The following is a 16,276-nucleotide window of genomic DNA, read 5'->3' as shown; positions in this document are numbered from 1 at the left end:
CCACTCTTGTGAATGACCATGTTTTTCTGAATCAAGGCAAAAATAACCCACAGGATGCTTTTAGAGCTATATGGAGTTTGCAGCTCCCGCTAATCATGACAGAGTTGCTTGGTGAGACACAGAAACAACATTACCTCACATGACATCCTTCCACTCCAGGACCCAGCCTCACGCATTGCACTGCTCCATCAAGACATTCAGCCTGCTTTTACTAATCTCTCTCTTAGGATTAGATTAAATTTTTATTACTTTTACTCTCAAGACATCAGACTACATGTCATTTAGTAATTAAAGAACATGTAAGCTATAAAAAGGCACAGCAGTTCACCGTGCTGGAAATGGATGCATCTTTCAAAGTGCACCTTTCCCTGCACTTGGAGAAGGTGAACTGCAGGCCACCTTTAAGTGTAAGGATGCAAGTTTTCTCTTCATCGTTTTTTTCTGAAATGTTCACTTTGGGATCTCTAGAACCTTTTAGTATATACATCTTCAGAAGGCAAGGCACTATCTTACAGCCTTTGAAAAAATTCAAAATTAAAATAAAACCAGTCTAGAACTTAACTAAAAATAATTAATTTCTCTGGACTTCAGGATGAATATGCACAATCATTTAGCAGCCTCTGGAAATCTTCAGAAACATGCATCATATTCCCTCACACCTGCTCAGTAAAAATCCTGTTATATTCAGTTCATAAATACACAGATCAAGGCATAGTGGGTGAAACACGACTGACAAAGGTACAGTGGAAACTTTTCCCCTGATTTCTAATGACTGCTCCAATGTTATTATGGAGTACTGAAAGAAGGGGTCTTTGCTCTTGATGGTAAATCACAGTGGTATTTTATGCTGGAGTAGTTTATTCTATACCAAATTTCAGCATAAACTTACATTTTCATTAGGAGACATTTTCAAATTGTTACAGACTAATGAAAGCAGGCATATCTCAACATAACTGGAAACAATTCAAAAAGGACTCATTAAAACAGTCCCATTTTGGAACACAATCTTCTTCCATGTGACTGAAAAGGGCTGATTCTCATTGACTTTGAATTTACTATAAACTTACTGTCTTGTTAAGAACTCAATGTGACTTACACATGTATAACCAGAAACTCTCAACTTTTTAAAAAGGAGGATGTGCAAAGAGCATACCATGTGGGAAAGGGAAAAAGAAAGAGGGAGGGAAGGAAGAATGAATGAATGAACAAACAAAATAATCAGTGAGAAAATAAAGGACTATATTTTGCAGTCAGAAAAGAAAAGGGAACACTGTGTATTTACTCACTTAAGTCTGACAAATTTCCGGCATGGCACGGTGTTTTTTTGGCAGCTTTCCATGAGAGGATCCACATCCTCCACGATGACAAAGGGAGCCTCCTCCAGGGTGACAATGCTCAGGTGGTTGTCGTCGGGGTCGCTGTCTGCAAAGGAGCTGTACCTCGGCCACACTGAGTACTTGAGGCTCAGGGAGTTGTTCTCCCACTTCCCCACCTGAAAGGCCAAGACCACAGACTGCTGAGAGCTGCTTGGTGGTGTTGGACAAAGGGGAGCCAATATCAAATGGGCTGGGACACAGGCACAGGGAATTACATGGCCATGACAGTTGGTTTGGGGCTTTGTTGTTAAAATTACTTTAAAATTTATTAGAAATTGCATGAAATGAGAAAATGCACAGTGGTAAAGACAAATAAGGTAACATTATTTTAATAAGTAACTGTTTATCATTTTAATAGGTAACTGTTTTATACAGACTGGATGTCATCAGATAACACCATCTATCAGTGCTATATGCACTGAAATTTGACATTTAGCATTTCTCTTTTAGCCAGAAGAGCAATCAGATAATCTATTTGTCATCAGGACCAATTTTAAGTAATAAAAAAATATTTTAAAAAAAGTCAACCAACCAAACAAACCTCAAACAACCCCCAAACAAAAACTCTAATACACACTCACATCTGTCCGATAACCAAAATATCACAATGTCATTTCTGTATCTTCCCAAAGAGAAGACTCTTCTATTTTTATACATTGAAAAGCCATTGTAAAAGCCTTTACCCAGGCTTCCACTGAAGCCAGAGCAAACCATCTTTTTAGTAAGAATTTCCATTAGAAAAATTTCTCATAACTATTTTATTCCGCCAACTGTTGGGTACTTTTAAGAAAGCAAACCCCACTACACATAAAAATTTCCAGCTTATTTACTATTATAAAATATCCCTTCTAAATTGACCCACATATCTTTCCATTTCCAGATCACCAGGAGGAGTTTTATGATTTCAATATATTTGAGTCTAGTGTTTTTCTCCTCAGATTGTTTAAATACTTTCTATCCAGAAATCTAATTACATGTTTTATCTGATGACAGATAATATAAATGAGCTAGGAATCCACATAATTTACAACCTAATGCATTTTAATAATTATTGAGTTGCTTAAGCTAAACAAATTACAACATAACCATAGTACTGTTAAAATATTTCTTTCACAAGGAAAATGGTGAGAATGAACAGTACAATAAGAGACTCAGGCCCTTAATTTTTTTTTTAATTGTTACCTACATTCTGTCTTCTAAAAACTTTAAAGTTAATAACAAAAATTCCCAAAGAACATGATTTACATCCATTCCTATTTAGGGAAGCCTATCAGCACATGACCTTTCCAGATTTCTTTCCATCCTGTTTATAAGTCAAGATGTTTTACTGAACTTTAATGTAGGAGGCAGAAATGTCAAATCTCTACTCACTTAAATTAGGAAATTCAAAGTATCTCAAGGAATTCTCACTTAAATCAATGGGAATTTTATCTATGATTACTGTGTAAATATATTTCTAGTATGAAATTTAACCAAAACACAGTGGACAAAGCCTTTAGGAGAAAAGCTAGCTCAGCCACAGGGGACCAATCTATTGCTTCTATAAATAAAGCAGTTTAATTGCCGAGGTGTGGTGCGTAGTGGCAGTGACAGCAGCGTGTGCTGGCTTGTGTGAGCTTACAGGGTGTCGTCACAGCCCCGAGTACAACATGGAAGAGGCCATCTGGAATGGGGAGGATTCCAGCCAGCCCAGGACCTCAGACAAACAGCAAATGTGCCAAGGGATACGAGGGATTTCAGAAGTGGAAAATGTGCCCGACCGTCTGCCTGTTGCGATCATCAGGAAGGAAATGTGATGGCATTTGTGTGGTCAGGAGTGCAGCAGATCCCAAACCACTTGGGCGGGATGCTGGGAGGAGGCAGATCCTGACCCCGAGGCACATCCCTCTGCCAGCCACCCCTGGCATCTGCCCCCCTGTCACAGGGAGCACCTGGAACCACCCCAGCGAGGTCACCTGGTCCTATCAAGAACACAAGATTGCTTTGGTGCTATTAACAGAAGAACAACACCAAAGTTGATGATATTCTGATATCATCATTTCTGATATTCTTTCTACTTCAGTGGGAGCAGCTCCATTTTACTGTTCTGAGGAGGATATAACCAGACACATTTAAATAACTGGATCTGGGGAAATGATAATTTCTTTTGAGTTGCATCTATGAAACTGCTGTGTTGAGGTAATAAACACAGTAGTATGTATTTTTAAATCAAATATTTTTTGAAAAGAAAATTCAAGCTGTGGGTAAGACACTAAAAATGAAGACATGTTTCATTACAGAACTGTCAAAAAGTGCATGCATATACATTTACTGTACTATATACAAATTACATAAAATATCCAGAGACTTCAGAAAAATTTCTTTCATTCCTAGTTATATTGATAATAAATATGGGTTTGATCCCAGAGAAATACAGAAGGTGGCCTTCACTTGAAAAAGGGGGCAATAGAAACATTTCTAGGACAGATTGTGTCCCAAACCATAGAAATCTTAATTTAAAGCCAAAATAATTGAAATTACATAAAAAATGTTATTTCAACAGCATATCAAACTGTTGATTCACTATGATTGATGCAAAACTCATCTTCCAGTAAAGACATGCAATGGTACATATAACCATTGTATTTCTTTTGAACTTACACATTCTTTCCTATTTTCTCCCACTTCACATGCAGTCTGGAATATTCCCTTTGATTCAATCTCTACAGGATGCAGGAAGGGAAGGGGAAAATAGCTGAGAGCAGGGAAGAGCTTTTTTGAAGTCAGGCTGAGTTAGCAGTCACAGGGTGCTCATCTCATCCCAAGCACTGTTGCCTAAAACTCCCCACATCTGACTCTGCACATGTGCTTTGACCACTTAATCCAAGCCTCGTTCTCTTTGCAGCCAAGGAGAGTGATAATGAAGGATTTGGTGTGATAATGAAGGATTTGGTGAGTTCCTGTGTGGCAGCCAAAGGCAGACAGAGCCCTGCACACATTGCTGTACCTCAGAGTCCCCGTCCCGCTGCATCCCAAAGTCTCTGAACAATGTAAGGATGATTGGCCCAGTCCTGCTCACACCCTCTCAGAGGCCATTGAACCAGAGAAAAAGAGCAAGGCCAGATCCTGAGCAGATCTTCCCTGTGTGCCAGTGCTGGCACAAAAAGAGTCTGTCACGCTGGCACGTCTCACCAAAAACAAACCAATACCTCAGTCCTGTCACCCTTGTCCCAGCAGATGGGAACTGTACACAGCACACACCCATCATCCTCCTATAAGAAAAAATGTTACATGACAACAACGATACTAAATGCACTCCTAGGACCAGCCAGCCAAATCTTTCAAAAGAGAAAGATTTTCAGGGATGTTCCTTTTACATTTAACGCACATACATCGCAAAACATACTTTTTGAGCTGTCCCAGTTAAAAAAATAGTGCTGAGCAAATACAAAATCTAGCCCATCTTGCTTTATTGAAAAACTATTTACTACTATTTTTTCATTACACTTTCCCACTTAAAAGGAAGAGCTACTATGGCAAGTTTTAAATCAATAACTAAAATCTATAATAGAGTTTTTCAGGTTAGCAATAACAGCTGCAGAGCAAAGCACAAGAGCAAAACCCTTCCTCCAGACACAGCACCTGCTCTACACCTGCTCCTGCAAGCCTTCATGTTTTGAAGACCCATATTTCACTATGGCACTCTAAATTTAAATGACAAAATATGATGTGAGCATTTCCATGTCTTAATAATAAATTAATAATAAATTAATAATAAAAAGTCTTTTACAGTCCTGAATACATCCATTTAAAGACTTTGAAGTTTCCAAAATTTGCTGCAAAATCTCATATGGGGAATGCAAATGTCCTGGTCTTCCCTCATGGCTGCTGCTGACACCACCAGGAAGGCACCAGTCCTGTGACCAGCAGGGCTCCAAGGAAAACACAGCACCCAGAGAGATTTCAAACAAACAGGAGGAGAAAGAAAAGTCACCACCTCCTGCAGCTTCGTTTTTCAATACAGAATTATTAATTGGCACTCACCAAATCCTCAGTGAGCTGGTACAGTTTTGGTTCTGGGCAATGTCTCAGGTAACTCTGTGCAGTGCCAGAGTTCAGACTCATACCAGAAAAGCCATTTTAAGAGTTGATTACATCGCTAAACAAATTGATGGCTCCTTCTTCCACCTCCCAGTGGGTGAAGATTTTTTTGTCACCTCTGTGCTCAGTGAAGACCTTACAGCTCTCCAGAAATGCCCAGACAGACATACCTTTATCTTCAGAGATCATCTGCCCTGAAAGCCTTCCTGTTCCCTAATGTATAGGTGTAAAGAACAGGGGCAAAACACACCACCTTTGCTTTCCATGGGAGTTAAAATTCCTTTACAGCAGCAAAGAGGTGGGATCCTCCTTGGGAATACATGATTTAAGAAATGCTGCATAACGGTGCAATTCAAACAATTCAGCAGAGTAAGGTCAAAGGAAAGGCCTTTAGGCTAGGCAAAAGCTCACTGATACAGAAACAATATGCAATTTTCAGCTGACAGTAAGTGTCAGGATGGGCATATTTACAGGAAGACTAAATACACAAAACAACAAGGATAGAATACAGGGAATGACAACCCAGCAGATGTTAAAGAGCACGCTGCTGCTTCTGCTATAGGCAAAAAGAATATATCACATTACAGCACAGAGCTACTGACAAAAGATACCCCAGCAAACAGATTATTAGCTCAGGCAATTTCATCTGTTCTAGTTAAAATATCTGCATTTCCCCACAAGTGTAGAGAATGCCTATCATTGAGACACAAGGATCCCTCAGCTGCCATGACCCTTGCTGAAATCAATCGAGATTTCACAAGAAATTACCATGGAGCACCTCTCATTCCCGCAGAACTCTGATAAAAAGCTCTGTCAGAAATCTGCCTGAGCGTTGGGTTTCTCAGCTCCTGCCCAGTGAAGTCAGCTCCACAGTCAGCTACAGGAGCTGCCTGTTCTGGGCTACGTGACGGAGGATGTTGGTAGCCAGATGGAGCTCTCCATGAGACCTTGGTTCATTTATTCCAGGCAGGAACCCCGCACCCTCTGCCCACTCCTTCCTACTTAGATACAAATGTGTACAACCCCACTCAGAGCTTGTAAACCTGGCACATGCTACTTAATCAGAGAAAAATCAAGTTCTGCATTAAATCCTGCATTACTAGAAAGTTAAAGATGACAGGCTCTGTTTAGAATAAACCTGGATGTAAAGTAACACTTCTTGCAGTGGTATTTCATTAGCAATTGTGCCATATAGTACACAAATTTACCCAGAATGCAGACCACCATTACAATTTTATAAATTCACCCAGAATGCAGATCACCATTATAATTTTATCTGTATCTACCTGGAGCATCAGTAAAAATTTGTTTTACCCTGGTACATATCTTTACACATGGAACACACTCAACTATAAATACATTCTTCCCCACCTCACTTAAAATATGTGATACACACTGCCTACTTTTGCCATTGCTAATCATATTCTAGTATATCATTTTAATATTGGATTGATTTGGTTTCTATCCACATTTAAAAATATATTAAAAAAAAAAAAAGAAAAAAGAAAAAATCCAGACTAGCAGACTGAAGTTGGCAGCTCTGTGAAGTTGATGGGCCAGGTGAGACACAAGGTCCCAGCTCTCTAAGTAACATGAACAGGGGAGCTGCAGCTGGGGCTGCTGAATCTCTGAGGGTTGCTGAGCAGTAGCACAGTGATCCTGCAGCGCTTTGGTGATATTTGTGCAACGTTGCTAACTCTGGTAAATTTTATCAAGTTTCACTTTAACAAGTACATTAAGCTTGTCTTCTTAAAAGTCTCTTGCCTGAGAACAGCATCCCCTTTGCCTGTCAAGATCAGCAGCAAGAATATGAATTTTGGTGTCAAAAGTTTGAGTAGCTGCTTTAGGATCTGTCAAAATATCTTGCTGGATGCCTGTGAAACATGCCCAAAAAGTGATTTTCAGTCTTCAAACTATTATAATTCAAACGGCTTTCTGCAGCATCTGATATGGGACAAATCCCTCAGTCATCCCCACTTCCATGTGAAGTTGCCATCTCAAAGTTTCAATACTGAGTCACTTGTAAAGAAAAAAATAACTTCTTTTCTGAGGGGTGAGATAAATACTCTCCAGCTATGGTTGAACAGCTTCTCCATAACCTTAAGCTTTAAGTGAAGTATATCAATTCTGAAACCAAGGAAAAATTGTATTTGAATAAAAGCATATTAAAACCAAAGAAAAATTGGTCTTAATAACAAATCTTAAATGTTTAGGAGAATACCAGGTAAAAAATTCTTCATCTAAAACACAATTACTCTTTCTACATAAATAATAAATTAGCTACTTGCAGTATGTACATTATTTACATTATGAGGATTTACAGGCTGTTGCATTGTCATTTTTTCATGAGTAAATTATTTAATTAGATATTAAGACTTGATTTCTCCATATAGGATTGAGGATATTTAATAAGACTTCAATAAAACCATTCTGTGATCTTCCCTGCTACACTGTAAGAGAAAGGAGAAGCACATGCGTGTCTGGAAACTCAGAGCAGCAAATGTTAGATCTCAGATGAGTAACTTTGACAGTTTTGAAACTGAGCAAAACAGCTCAAGGAGAAAGGAACAAGAGGAAAGAAATTGCCTAAGAGATATGGGGTGAAACCTGCAACTTGGAGAGAACATTGAGACAACACCAGAGAGCTGTTCAAATAAACCATGTGGAAGAGAAGGTCCTTCTCAATCTCCCACTCAACAGAGCTGAAGTGCACAGTGACACTGCTGAAAAGCTGGGGGGTGTGCCAGACAGCCCAGAGCTACGTCCAGCTTGCCAGGATAATTGATTAGTCAGCTTATTTGTCCTCACCCCCAGAGGCAGGATCAGCCTGTGGTCAGGAGAATAAGTCTGGTGGTGACAGAGCGTTCTTGGCCACCTTTCACGTCTCCCCTCTGACATAATTCCTAATTAAACCTGGCCCCTTCCACAGCAGCAGCCAGAGCTGCCCTGCCCTCAGCAGCAGGGCTCCAAAGCAGGGCCGCACACCATCACGTCCATCCCTTTCTGTTCCTCCTCCCAGGAGCCCCTCAAACCTGACAGTGAGCAGGAAGGGATTTTCCAGCTGGAAAACTGCACAGAAACCAGGGACCAGGCTCCAGGAGCCCTGAGCCCCGCGCTGCAGGAGGAGCAGCGCTGCTGCCCGGCAGCCACGGGCAGACCCAGCACAGCCCCACAGCCTCACCTCCGACAGCGACCCACTGCGAGGCCAAAACAGGCTCCAGTTATTTCTTGGAAATCATGTTGGTTCATATATCCAGTCTTTCTCTGCGGCTGTTAGATTATTTTTCCAAAAAAATCAAACCCATCTCTCCTTGTCCTTTGAATGGTCTCTTTAGAGAAGCTTCAAGGTACAAAATGTATGAAATTATTTTAACATAAGCATTGTTGGCTGACTCTTTGAGCATTTTCTTCCTTTGGCATCTCATGCTAATAATATTCCCCAAGCAGTATAATATTTTTCCAGAACATTATATATGATATGCAGACTGTTGAAGAATTTTCAAATAGGGTAAGAAATTTTCATAACAGCTAGTGAGCAAATGATTCCTCCAAAGATTCAGATTGACACATTTGGAGAGGATTAAATTTATCCAGAGAATTAAATTTGCATCAAATGAACATAAAGAAATACACAGCATAATCTAGGACTACTCTCTGTTTCTGCATGACTAGCATATTTATTGAGATGTCCTTCAGTAATTCTGATTTTGTCATTATTATTCATCATCATGAAGAGTCTTGTAGTCTTATAAACTGGAGTTTTAAGTTGATTTAATGGGTTTTTAAAACTATAACAAAAAAATTCATAAATTTCAGCAGAAATTTAGATAATGCAGAGTCACGTTTCATGAATTTAAAATAAAACTGGTGGATGATTTAAATGTATGCTTTCCTAAAGTCTTATATTAAAAATAGTTTCTTAAAACAAGTTTTTAAACCTCGTGACATAGACTGCAAACTCAGAGCCATAACAATCACAGGCTGAGACTGAAGTTTAGGTGAAATTATGCTTGTGATAAACTTTTTCATTTATTATTTGCATATATGATTAACATTGATGTTATAACATTTTTCCTTCTAGTCTATATAAAACTTTATATGGAGATCACTTGTCTACCTGGACTAGTCAAGATTCTGAATTTTTTTAGGCAAATATTGACAGGATTATTCTCCAATGCAACAGGAACTTCACAGTTGTTTTTTTTTTAAAGTGTGCTTTTACTATAAAATCTGTCAAAAAAAAAAAAAATCAAGCAAATAAAAGGAATTAAATAGTCAAGATATAAAAATCCATCCAAATTCAAGTAGCTGAGGACCAAACTTTTGGACATTTTTCAGTTACCCATTTTGCTTTACTAAATTTTAAGAACTGGAAATGCAAGGTGCGTTTCACAGAAACCTGAACTCCACGTGGCTTTTCTTCACTGATCTTTTAAAACTCCTCAGACACGCTCAGGATGGTGTACAGTGGTCTCTCCCGAGTGCTGAGGCAGCTGCTGCAGCAGCACCAGTGGGCTGTGACACGCGTGCAGCCCAGCCCCGGAGCAGCGCTCACCTTCTCCCACTCCCGCTCGTTGTTCAGCACGATCACCACCAGCCTGGGGTGGGCCTGGTAACCATCTGCTGTGAAGGACAAATCTCTGCCTTCCCACGTCACGTTCATCATAAACCTGGAAGGCAAGCAAGAAAAGTTCATTGAAAAATTAATGGGCTGTCCAGCAGTTAATGAGCAGCAAGGGCAGCCAGCAGCAGCACTGATGAGACCCGTGCACCAGTGCTGTGGGAAGCCTCTGCTGGCAGTGTGGGGGCTCGGGGCATTTCAAAGCAGTTCACAGCTCAAGACAAAGCAAAATATTGTTAGTGTATGAATTATAATGCAGACATCATTTTTAACAGCTTACATGTTATATATGATTAATCTCTCCCCTCCCTGAATAATCTTTCTGGCACTTTGCACAACCTCACCAGCTTTTCAGGAGCATTTTAAACAAACCCACATCACCTCTGTGTGTGACACTGTACTATTGTGTCACTGTGTAGTACTCAGAGCAAAGTGCATCTGATCTGTCTTCCCCTGTTCAGACCTCCAGGAGTCCTGTCAGCCCTTCCCAAAACTGTAACTACATACAGTGTTGTTGTGCCACGAGGATAAATTCCATTAATGCCAAAACCAGACTTGAAAGTCTTGGAGGTGTTGGTAAATATTCAGTTCAGTAATTTCAAAAGAAAAAGGCTTTATGTTTTCATTCTTTTGCATTTAGCTTAATTTTCAACAGTTTTCAAAAGACTTATGAATTTATTAGTATTTCGAATAGGAAAACAAATCCAGAGGGATACAAAATAAAATTAAAAGAATGAAAAATTTTAAAATGTTGTTGAAAAAAAACAAAACTCCACACTGTTAGTGTAAAGCTGACAGGGCTATCCCACAGTAAGAAGTAAAACTGCAATTCCAAATCTTGGGAAGGCGATAATACGTCTCCCAGCCCATCTCTGTGGTCTGAAGTTATTCACATTGAATTGCTCTGAATTCTCAGTGCATTTAACTGAAAGAAATTCAGCCCAAGACTAATGCAGACAGAAATGCAGATGTCCATCCTATAGAGAGATGTGTTCTGAAGGGCAGAAATTCACTGTTCTTCATACATTACCTCTAGTGTTTTACCCACAAGACACCAATACTGTTTTATATGTTTGTATGGGTTTGAGGAGATTTTTGGGTTAGCTGTTTGTCTGTTATGGCTGGCTTTTTTAGCAGTAGTGGCAGCATAATCTCCTGGCGAACGTGACACAGACAAAATTCCTTAGCTCCAGATTCAAAGGAGAAGGCTTTTGTATTAACATAGTTGCCTGAAAATCCCAGTAGCAGAAGCACACTAAATAAACATATATAGACCCAGAAGAAATAATGGCATTGTATCATAAAAGTTAATAAATAAATGTGCACCTGAACAGCCATATTAACATCATTCAGCATCAGTTTGACAAATTCAGTCATTGTAATAACTCACATTTCATTACAGGCTTCCAGTGTCAAAATTTTCCCCTTGACAGAACTTTGCTGCCCAGTTGAACTAATTTCCTGTATATTTCATTTTTCATCCAACAGGGAAAGATCTTGCTTGGGAACAAAAAGCTTGTCTGCCACCTTGAGAGGCAGCAAACACCAAATAGGATTTACTTGTGCACACATGTAGGGAACCAGCATAACCTTCACTGTGACCCAGGGAGTGAAATGCCCAGGAAGTGAGCACAAGAGGAAATCGAGAATGTGCTGTGAAAATGGGCAATACTTGCATTTTGCATTTCTGCCCCCTGTCCCAACTCACACCCATGAGGTAATGCCCCCCACAATGAACACTTCACCTGGTAAGGCCAGGCAGAAACCCCCTCATTGCACTGGAGCTGAAAGCCAAGCCTTGTGTCCCCTCCTAAGGCTGGAGCCAAACACACCCTGCACCCCATCTGGCTTTTGACCTCACCTGGGTTTTTAACCATTCAGAAAATGGTGACCGGGTTGGAGGATAAACCTTCCTCAGCAGGATCACCACCCCTCATTTCAAACACTACTCATCACATCTTGGGATTATATGCTAATGTCCTAGTCTGGAAGATAGTCAAGGGCCATCACAAGATGCAGTGCTGAAGCTCAAATGTTCCAAAAAGACTACCAAAAAGACCACACCTCTAAAGTGAAAAAGTGAGCTCAGTGTATATTTTAAATCATGAGCATTTTCCAGCCATTAAGTAAAGGAACACATTTTGCAAGGTTTTGGGATTTTTTTTTTTTAATTCCCTAATCTGAAAAGTCTCTTAGAAGTGTATTCTCTGATCCTGATACAAAGGTATCCATGAGCGACGCACTCTGAGCTACCCCAGATTCTCACACTGCAGCAATAAAAAAGAACTTCAAAGAGATTCTTGTTTCCCCAAGCACACTCTTCTGTACAAAATTCATCAGCTGCCGTGTTCTCCAGAAATCAATGCCTACAACCTACACTCACTTTTGAATTGTTTTTTTTCCTCTGCAAAGGACAGAAGTCCTGCTCTGCTTTTACTGGCCACGATCCCAAACTGCTTGTCCTACAAAGAAATGCCCAGTGCTTGTCTGCTCCTAGTTAGGAATAATGCTGTGAAGAATTTATATTATGTTACTCTTCTAGTGTTTTAAGTTTATCCAAGGTTAATTCAGTGCAAGAGGTCTTTGGCTTCTGAATTGGATAAAATATATTTCTGAAGTAGCTTTGGAAATGCAAATTCCTGTTCTTAACTAAATTAGGTGTTTAGTTATTTGAACTCATTACTTTGATGGGGCAATTAGCAACATACCTTGGATTTGTAGTTAATCTGTTTTCATTCCTCATTAAAGCTACAACCTCTGCACAGACACGCTAGCACAAGGCCTTGTGATGGTATTATGACACTGAAGTCTTAATTAACTTTTGCAAACTGAAATTTGTAAGATTCCCCAGGTGATACATACATCAACATGGCACCTTTTTTCTGACAGAAGTTAAGCTAATATCACATTGAATACAAAATAGGGTTTTTATCATGCAAAGAACCTTAACTATGTATTTAAAAATACTTTTAAACATTTATACAATTTGTTTTTGCTTGCCACCTTGGAAGTGGTGGAACATCACAGCAGAACATTTTTGCTGTCATATTCACAGCAAGCCTTTGAAGCTAAACTAACTTCTCTGAAGGTTTCCAACTTTATTTTTATAAAGCCTCAGAAAGATCAAGTAGTTCACATGTATCTTCAGATTAATGACAGAACTGCAATATTTATCCCTGTCAAAATCCTAACTTTACCCAGAAAGCCAGAACATACTAAAAAAGCTGGGGTTTCTTACCCTGTAACTACAGTATCACAACTTCATTGATTCTAATTCAATTAACAAGTGAGTGAAGACTTTGCCAAAGGGATCAGAGCTCAGTTTTCAGAGCACATTTGCTTGGATAAAATTTTGCTGATCTTTCTGGCCAGACTCCTTACAGGAGACGTGGACTTCCTCGGCCATGAGGTGTTTGTTAAGGATTTCCTATACTGGATAAGAATAGTTGAAATCCCAGAGCAGAATCTTTGAGGTTTTCTACTTCTATGGTATAAAAAGCAAACATGTTTGTAGGCTGTGGCATTTCTTTGAGGTTTACTATATATATGTCTATGCAAGAAATACAAGTGTTCTCCTAATAGATCCAAGAATTTGAGAGCAAAACCAAGAAGGGTTAGTGGATTCTGTGTTGGGCATTACTTTAAGGAAAAAAACCCATAACTTTATGTAAATTATTAAGGTCACTGTGTTCCAAAAAAAGATCAGCCCTAGCCCTGGCTTCAAAAACTTCTCAGGGTGACCTGAGAAAGCCAAAAAGGGCAGAATGGAAGCACAGCAGAGCAATCCCATGAAACAGAAGCAAGGGTGATGCCACCCTTGGAGCCTCAGCACCCTCCACGTGCTCTGTCTGGGATGCCAGGGAGGAGCATCCTCAGCATGGACCCTCTCCTGCCCACCCACTTGTGTCCCACAAGAGAATCCAGGACTGGTCAGGCTCAGGAACACAATCAGCTCTGCAGTAACAGGCTTGTTTATAATTAGTGTGAAATTCACCTAGAATGCAGCTCCCAAACACACCAGCAGCTGGGAAAAATAGAATGGGTAAGGCAGAGGCATTAATGAAAATGTGTCACTTCTAAGCTTCCTTCTAAGGAAAGAACTTAGTCCCTAGACCTGTAAAACAAAGCACAGGGCCTGAGAGCTGCAGGGAGCAGAAGGACCAGGGGTCTCCTCTCTGCTATGAGTTCAGACCTACATTTGCTGCCCTCAATGAGATAATCAAACTTGATAAACTCCCCAGGTGCCATCATCAGGGATTATCATTTTTTATTTAGTGTCTTCTTCACCATGGGGCAGTGTTTCAAACATCAGAGAGCTGCAGGCAATGAAGAGAAGCAGCAGAGACTTGGGGAAATACATGTTGCATAAGAGAAACTCTCCCTCTTGTCTCTCAAAGAAGGGATTTCCAAACTGAGATTTAAAGCAGATGAAATGCCTCAAAACGAATATGTTATCTGGCAATATTTCTTTTTCCTACAAATAGTGTAAACCCAACCATTTTAATAACCTAGACAGCCAGCCTATCTAGGCTTGACATTCACTCAGCCTCATACCTAAAAAGCAGGAGTGAATCCAAATTTTGTATTTTCTTCTCTATCTTGTTGGTGCTCTGAACTGCTGAACTTCCTTGCTATGATTCAACCGTGACATTTGAATGATACTTATCAGTAGAAACTCCCAAGACACATTATTTATCATTAAGAAACAGATTTCCTCTGTAAAATTAAATCAAAAAATGCTTAATGTAGAACATATAATATGTGAAGTACATCTTGAAATCTGCAATAGAACCCTATTAAACAAGGTACTGATGCATTTTTTAAAGTCAATTATATATATTATGCTTTGTAGGATTTTTTTTTTTTCCTAAATTCAAATCCTTTGCAGTGATGCAGAGTCACTTCTTCCTTTTTGTGCATCCTCCTCCTCCTCCCACTCCCAGCCCTTGCTCCTGCACAGGGTCCCTTGCTTTGGAGCTGTGTCTCCCTAGGCCTGGAGCCAGCAGGATGAGTAAAACTTTGGGAGGGATCTGCTCAGTGACTGTGCAAAAGGAACTGCATGCCAGCTTCTGGGACCTCCTGCCAGCTGCTCCTTAAAGCATTCACTGCCTCTGGCTCTGGAAAAGTCATCTTGCCTCAGCTCTGCAAACTTCAAAATTCTTGGGGAACCCTTCTAAGAGGGAGGCAAAGGGAGGGAGCAAAGTTAGAAAGGGCCCAACTCCCTGGGATGTGCCACAGATGAACACCAGAATGTTCAGCAAGTTAATGCTATTATTAGCATCAGCATTTCAAAAACAGCCCTAATTTGATCACATATTGCTGCACCACCTCAGAAGCATCCCAAACTCTTCCCCATGATATGTGCCTGGCTTCCTCAAGGGGGATGGTGCCTGCAGCAGCTCCATCTCCAAGAACCTTCACTGATATGTGGATGTTGAGCCCTGCTTTCAGCCCTGACAGCAGGCTCCACTCCCCTGCCAGAGGCCATGCTTGTTCTCTTGTTTTAAATTATTTTAATTATCATAATAACAAGGTAATGTTTTAATCCACTAACTGTTTGGTACTTTCTGTTTCCTAAACTGATCAAATCTGGGAGGAAATTCTCATACAGATTTTCAATAGTTTCTTGAATCACTTTGTTAATAAACCAGCACCATGCTGGGGTCTCTGGGGCAGAGTGTTCCCCTACACAACCCTCCTGTGTTCCCTGTGAAGTTTAGTTTTACTTTGGACTCATATATAATTAGTTAAATATCTATATACCTTCATCCAATAAAGAAGATGATACCTATTGTTCCCAAGTCTTCAGACTCAAATTAACAAATCCTCTATAAATTGGCAGTTGATGTGTAAGTGGGAAAATATTAAACAGATTTGCTGGATTATTCATCAAACCATTGTGTCCCTTTAATCCCAGATTTCGCTCAAAAGAGGTGAATTTATCTGCCATGATGGAAGCTGGAATCAAAATATTGAAGTTGGTGAATGACTATCAGGACAAGGGGTACAGCAAACCTCTCCCTCTGAGGGAGGTGCTGTGCTGGAGGGTAACAGCAGCACAACAGCAAGGACAACTAAGCTTTTTCCCTGGCCCTGTGGACTGCCCATTGCTCCTGCTCCTGGTTCAGTGATGACAAATAAAGGAAATTGTGCTTGGGAAGGGTAGGATACCTTCTGGTACACCTTCACTGAGGAAGGA

At 40.1% G+C, this 16,276-nt stretch overlaps 1 protein-coding gene across 3 annotated transcripts in view; it reads right to left on the bottom strand.

Moving 5' to 3' along the window:
• Window positions 1-16,276, bottom strand: part of GRIN2A (glutamate ionotropic receptor NMDA type subunit 2A) — a 163,414-nt gene that overhangs the window by 52,133 nt on the left and 95,005 nt on the right. For all 3 annotated transcript variants that reach the window (XM_021538020.4, XM_085591730.1, XM_085591729.1), the window contains 2 exons: window positions 10,012-10,126; window positions 1,287-1,492 (listed from right to left, as the gene is read on the bottom strand). In XM_021538020.4, coding sequence (XP_021393695.1) covers window positions 1,287-1,492; window positions 10,012-10,126 — 321 coding nt within the window. The remainder of the gene's footprint in view (window positions 1-1,286; window positions 1,493-10,011; window positions 10,127-16,276) is intronic.

This window comes from Lonchura striata, chromosome 14 (assembly GCF_050655825.1).
Source record: "Lonchura striata isolate lonStrDom1 chromosome 14, ASM5065582v1, whole genome shotgun sequence".
Taxonomy (NCBI): domain Eukaryota; kingdom Metazoa; phylum Chordata; class Aves; order Passeriformes; family Estrildidae; genus Lonchura; species Lonchura striata.
This window is presented reverse-complemented; position numbering and strand designations above follow the sequence as displayed.